General features: G+C 37.1%; 1 protein-coding gene and 1 long non-coding RNA gene across 2 annotated transcripts; one reads left to right on the top strand and one right to left on the bottom strand.

Moving 5' to 3' along the window:
• The first annotated feature begins 377 nt into the window (after positions 1-377).
• Positions 378-2,837, top strand: LOC147475748 (GDSL esterase/lipase At5g55050-like). The gene is made up of 5 exons (XM_086584757.1): positions 378-672; positions 1,213-1,349; positions 1,471-1,707; positions 1,923-2,175; positions 2,266-2,837. Exons 1-5 carry the CDS (start codon positions 435-437, stop codon positions 2,484-2,486), a joined length of 1,086 nt encoding a protein of 361 aa, XP_086440883.1. The 5' UTR covers positions 378-434; the 3' UTR covers positions 2,487-2,837.
• Positions 2,106-3,543, bottom strand: LOC147475747 (uncharacterized). The gene is made up of 2 exons (XR_015209322.1): positions 3,357-3,543; positions 2,106-3,261 (listed from the first exon to the last, which is right to left on the bottom strand). It is a non-coding gene; the product is annotated as an uncharacterized LOC147475747 (long non-coding RNA).
• Between the last annotated feature and the right edge of the window lie 3,056 nt (positions 3,544-6,599).

Below are 6,599 nucleotides of genomic sequence, written 5' to 3'. Positions count from 1 at the left end.
TATTCTTCAAATACTTTAGTCTGTGAAAGAAATAATAATGTCATTTTCAAACTATTTAAAGCTAATTAAACTTCATTAGAATAGTACTGCAAAGAGGGGTGGCAATGAGTCAATGAGTAAAGAGATGTAAATGGCGAATTTGAGACATTGAGATAGAATCTCTTGTCGTCCTTTCAGAACTCAGAAGCATCCAATTTTCAGTTCAATTGTGAATATGCATGGGACTAAGGCGCTAAGCACTTATTTTCCCACTTGAGCCTACACGGCAAATAATCACACTGGATGTTTTTCATTCTTTCTTACTTCTTTTTCACACTCATATGACCTGCTATTCCACTTCTTTAAAACCCATAATCTGTTCTCATATTTCTCACAGAACTTAGAAAGAGAGAGAAGCGATAAAAAAGAAAGGAAGACATTCTTGAAAACTCGTCATGGCACAACACTATGTCTCACTTTTCTTTTTATTCTTTACTTTAGCCTTTACTCGCTCAATGGCCAAAATGGTCCCTGCAGTTTTTGTGTTTGGAGACTCATTGGTAGATGTTGGCAACAACAATTATCTCACTCTTTCCATTGCAAAAGCAGATTTTCCCCATAACGGTATAGATTTTCCTGGTAATAAAGCAACTGGAAGGTTCAGTAATGGAAGGAATTCAGCAGATTTATTAGGTACATGGCTATATTATATCGTTACCTTTTGCACTATTCACATTTTTTTGATTGGCAAATCTGTTTTAAATGATACCAGTAACTCTTTGATGCTGGCGGTCGGGTTCGAGCCCCAGACTTCTGGTATCATCACCCAAAGGTTTTACCGATTTTGCTAGTCGGCACCTGCCACCATTCACATTTTCATATGGCCAGGGGTCCATTATAGAGCTATTTGACTCATCTTTTCTGGTTACTGTACTTTGTGGCTGATAATTATTTAGTGACTAGTGACTGGTTACTACTAGAGCATAAGGTGACCAAAACCCGTCAACACAATCTCTTATACAAGTAGAGAGATTTTTTTTTCTCCATTAAAGCATTAAACAAGTAGAGACAATTTAGATAGTTGTAAACATTATATATAGACATAAATAAATTATATACATTCATGTATTTCGAAAAAAATGAATGTCATGCTGTTTTTACATTAGAGAGTTTTCTTTCATTTCTATTTTTCTGCTTAAATGCAGTCTGAATGAAAATTATAATATTTTGCAGCTGAGAAGCTTGGCTTACCCTCCTCACCCCCTTATCTGTCCCTAACATCTGCTTCCAATAAATCCAATGCGTTCCTTGGTGGTGTAAGCTTCGCTTCTGGTGGAGCTCGAATCTTAGATGGCACTGACAAGATTTTTGTAAGCTGTTCTTTTTCATTTGCTTTAACAAAGTAGTATATTATTCGCAGGGAGAAAAATTTAATAGAAATACTGTAAATATATATTCAGTTTTGTTGTAGTAACTCTGTTTATATTCCAGAGACAAACCATTCCCCTCAGCAAGCAGGTGGAGTACTATGCAACGGTATATGTTAATCTGATTGAACAACTAGGAACCATTGAAGCACAAAAGTTCTTCTCAAAGTCACTCTATGCCATTGTCATCGGCGGCAATGATATCCTCGGATTCTTCAAAGCTGGATCAGATGCCCATCTCAAAAACACTCCTCAAGAGTTAGTAGATTCTATGACACTCATGATGACTGGATATTTGAAGGTAATAAAAGGCATCTGATTCATACATATTTTTCCATGTATGATACAAAGGTGTTGTCGGATAAGTATTATTTGAATTTTTACAGTTTAGTGTCTTATCATATCGAAATTTTTAGCATAGCATAGGTGTATAGTATGCTCAATGCTGATCAGCGATCCTGCATCATTTTTATATTAGAACGAAGACTCATTATTTTTTATTTTCAATTTTCACAGAGGCTCTATAACCTTGGAGCACGTAAATTTCTCGTGGCGGGCGTTCCAGCAGTAGGATGTTGTCCATTACAGAGAAACCAAAACAAAACATCAGGGGATTGCAATGAGGAATCAAATTACTGGTCTAATAAATACAATGAGGGGGCTAAGTCTATGTTGCAGGCAATGAAAACCGAGTTCAAAGACATAAACTATGCCTTCTCTGACTCTTACAATGTCTTGCTCAACCTCATTCAAAATCCAGCTAATTATGGTACAACTTCCTTTGCTCTGCTTTGTTAAGAAGTTAAAAGAGAGCCATAAACGAAGTCTTTCCTCACATTTCTGGGTTTCCATTTAACAGGATTTACTGAAGTGAAAGCGGCTTGTTGTGGACTAGGAAACCTTAATGCTGAGGTTCCTTGCATCCCCATATCACAGTACTGTCCCAATAGGACAGATCATGTGTTCTGGGATCTCTTCCATCCAACAGAAGCAAGTGTCAAAATCTTTATAGATACCATTTTCGACGGTTCTCAACAGTACGTGTCCCCAATCAATGTGAGACAGCTAGTTGCTCTGTGATCCGAGGGTCCAAAAAAGGATAGTCATCACAAACGAAGATTGCTCACAGTTCATCTTCAAGCACGATATCAGTTTTAAGTGTCAATCGCTTTGTCTATGTCACAAGGCGATCACTGAAGCTACCATATTCTGGAATGGACCATCCTTTGATAGTCTAAATAAGCCTAAATCAACCCATAGCCTCATATACAACTGAAGTCAAGTATATAAGTAGTGTCACTGAACCATTTCATCATCCAGAAAATATCTCGTTAATCCTGTATCTCTAGTGTAAATATAGCATTTGTCTCAAACTTGTATATATACTTAAAGTAATCAATATAGAATCCCCCAATGAACTGCTTCAGTGAATCATATGGCTTTTATAATTTGAGGAAGTATGACATATGTTGAACTTTCATACACCAAGTATCATTGAAAAGAGAGAAAGAATTTGAAGACTCAAAAACAAAGAAGGTACATTCTTTACATCCAAACCGGGCCCATTCACTGGACCAATCAGTTCAACATATACGTAACAGATGTCAGTGCATAGGTGTGCGCTGACCTTCTGATAAAACCTGGTAATAAACTAAACAATGACTGTTAGTGAAGAAACAATTTTCCAATACTCATGGTTACCTAACGAAATTGTTGGACTCCCCACACAACTATTCCCCAATTTGAACTTCTCAGAGAACTAGAGTTTTCATGACTCGGAAGGAAAGATATCTTGGAAGAAGAGATTAAGATCACCCCTTGTGGCATCAAAAGCCAGCATCTTATCCACTGCCTCCTGCATGAAGTATAGAAGATAGCCCCTCAGGCTTTGTTGTTCAGAAGAACAAAGGTAATCGTTGGGACTAAGAACTTGTTTTTAAGAGGTATTACCTCGTATTGCTGATCTTTAGCTAGTATCCTCTCATCCTATACTCGCTCAACTTGATTATTACTAGATTGTCTCCAACACACACGCTGCTCTGTTCAGAACCTCCACAAACATTATGCAGTTTAAGGCACAGGTGCTAACTAAGCGCTGGAGGAAAGCCCAGGGCCTAGGCGACACTAGTTCACATACATTAAACAACCTTTTTTTTAAGTAAACGGAAACACTAGTTCACAGGCATATATCTAAAGTTCATGTGCATTAATCAAGCAAGAAAATAATAGGAAAAAAACACCTACACACTACAATGTTTTTCTCTTTTAAATGAGATACTTGTGTAAGATTCATTCAAGATTGAGTCTTACCGGCTAGTATTATACATGTCCAGCAACAAGCCTGTAGCACCAAGAAAAATTAGAATTTCTATGACATTCCTAATCCAGACGATAATTAAAAATATAACACTCTCGCCCATCGTAACCTATGACACATTTCTTTCTTAATAATGGTACACCTTTCATACATCCAACGGGCTGAAACCCCTTAGTCATTAACGACATCTAATCTCCCGGCCAAAATATGTGCACAAGAGGATATTCCCAGTCATTAAGATTTTAGACTGATAATTTAAACTGTTGATTATAGTTATGCGGTGGAAGATTCCAACTAAAGTATCAGACATATCAACAACAGCCACACTTAGGTTCAGATTAATTGATTAATCATGCAACAATGGTCAATATCTATCCAGGAGTCCCAAGGTGGATACTCTTTGCTTAGCTTCAGTTACTCTAGTTGCTAATTACATATGAAAAAAGAACAAAGGTTTTCTCTCATAGTAGGATGGACCTTATGTATATATATGCAGTGCTTTCGCATACTGATGGGAAAACTTGAGGTATTATCTTAAATTGTGAGCGGTATTCAAGTTTCAGACAAGGCCATCTACCAAAAACTAACAACAAAGATGATATTAGGTCTCCCATAGTACAATAAATGCATTGGCTGCAATTATCTAGAACAAGGACCTCATTGGCACAGCAATTGATGACTTTACTGAGGATTTAAGAGAAGCAATTGTTTGCTCCAAAATGGTGGAACAATGTTTAAATTTTCTTCTTGGCTAACCAGGTGATCTGTGAGTCACATAATTAACTTAGCAAAATGATTTGCTTTGTAGGTGATAATGTTTTGAGACAAACACTGAAAACTAAAAATGTATTTTTCATTTCTTACTTTCAATTGTTACAGAATACTCTTTATATACTAACTCTTACAAAGTTGTTACAGGTTGTTATCAATACACAGTTGTCAAGATTCTAACCGAATCTTGTTTGTTACACTTGCCGACGACGTGTCCTCTTTACCCTCCCTCAAGTGAAGGGAGTTTGTCTCAATCGAAAGCTTGGATAGAAGAAACTTGAAGCGGGAGCGCACAAGCCTTTTGTGAAGATGTCGCAAGTCGGTCTCTCGTGTACATAGATATTGAACATCTAAAAGTTTTTGAATTACCAATTCTCGATGTAGTGGTAATCAATTTCCACATGTTTCGTTCGACCATGAAACCACGGGATTTCGCTAACGCTTATCGCACTTATGCTATCACAATGTACCAAAGGAGGTAAAGGCAACATGATTCTGAGATCCTTGAGAAGATTACAAATCCAATAAATTACAGCCGGCCAGATGGGCTAAGGCTCTATATTCAAATTTCGTGATGATGATCTAGCAACTGTATGTTGCTTCTTTGTTGACGGGGATAAAAGATTGTTACCTAAGAATATGCAAAACCCAGCGATTGACCTTCTATCCATAGGACGGCCCACAATGATCCATCGAGAATGCCCGAAGTTTAAGATTAGACTTTGTAAACCAAACACCGTGATCAATAGTACCTTTGAGATACCTCAAAATTTGTTTGACGACTTGCATATGTGGTAGCTTAGGATTGTGCATGAATTGACGGACCATATTCACAGAAATGATATATCCGACGCGTCCAAGTGAGATATTGAAGTGCACCCACAATTGATCTATATTCGATGGGATTAGGCATTGATTCACTGAATGAGCATCAAGTCCGCAACTAGTAGAAATAGGTGTACTACATGGTTTTGCATCCGACATCTTTGACTTTTGTAAAAGATCAAATATATATTTGCTCGTGAAAGAAACAAACCTCTGTGATCTCTATGAACTTCCGTGCCAAGAAAGAAGTGTAGTGAGCCCGGATCTTTCATTTCAAATACCGAGTGTAATTGCTTAATGATGGATGATACATCGGCCGAACCGCCAGTTATTAGAATGTCATCGACATAAACCAAGACATAAGTGATGGAGTTGGGATCCTTCTTAACAAATAAAGAATGATCTGCTTCAGAGCTTTCAAATCCAATAGAAAGTAATACTTGATATAACCTCTCATACCATGCACAAGGAGCCTGTTTCAGGCCATATAAAGATCTCTTTAATCTACATACATGATTTGGTTTATCAGGATTCACAAAACCTTGAGGTTGTGTCATAAAGACCTGCTCCTTTAGATAACCATGCAAAAATGCATTTGACACATCGAGTTGTCGAATGTCCCAAATTGAAATGCACCGCAAGATAGAGAATCAATCTAATAGTAGTAGGCTAGCTACTTGGACTAAAGGTTTCATTATAGTCCAATCCACTCTTTTGATGATACCCTCTAGCCACTAACCTTGCCTTGAACTTGTCAATACTTCCATCCGATTTTTGTTTGAGTCCGAAAACCCATTTGTGATCAACTAAATTCATCGGTGAGAGAAAGGTACTAGATCCCATGTATCATTTTTTATCAGTGCATTAAAGTCTTGTACCATAGCTTTCCTCAATTTTCATCCTTAATAGCTTGAGAGTAACATGTTGGAGTAGAGGGAAGAGATGACAATGTTTGTGTAATGCATATGGTATAGGATGATTGGTGGACAAAAGTGCTTTTGGTTTTGTAATACCATTTTTAGTCTTGTTTGCATGGAGTGAGTATTAGAAACAGCATTTAGGGAATGGATAACGGTAAAATACTATTCGAGGATGAGGAAGTACTAGAATCAGAGTTAGAACTAGGAGACTGAAGGATTGTGTCAGAATGAATAGATTGCAAAGAAATGTCAGAAGACTCAATTGGAGAAGTAGGTTTATGAATAAAAAAGGTATCTACAAATTGATTATACAGAGAAAAAGAAATTGTTGAAGAAGTAGATGATTTAGACTGATGAAAA

The sequence above is a fragment of the Coptis chinensis genome, chromosome 9 (genome assembly GCF_015680905.1).
Source record: "Coptis chinensis isolate HL-2020 chromosome 9, ASM1568090v1, whole genome shotgun sequence".
In the NCBI taxonomy this organism is placed as follows: domain Eukaryota; kingdom Viridiplantae; phylum Streptophyta; class Magnoliopsida; order Ranunculales; family Ranunculaceae; genus Coptis; species Coptis chinensis.
This window is presented reverse-complemented; position numbering and strand designations above follow the sequence as displayed.

Excerpts from the sequence above, each read along its gene's own strand:
- LOC147475748 (XM_086584757.1), top strand. The coding sequence starts at position 435 with ATGGCACAACACTATGTCTCACTTTTCTTTTTATTCTTTACTTTAGCC. Across the intron at positions 1,350-1,470 it reads ATGGCACTGACAAGATTTTT|AGACAAACCATTCCCCTCAG; the intron begins GTAAGCTGTTCT and ends TTTATATTCCAG. Across the intron at positions 1,708-1,922 it reads TGATGACTGGATATTTGAAG|AGGCTCTATAACCTTGGAGC; the intron begins GTAATAAAAGGC and ends CAATTTTCACAG.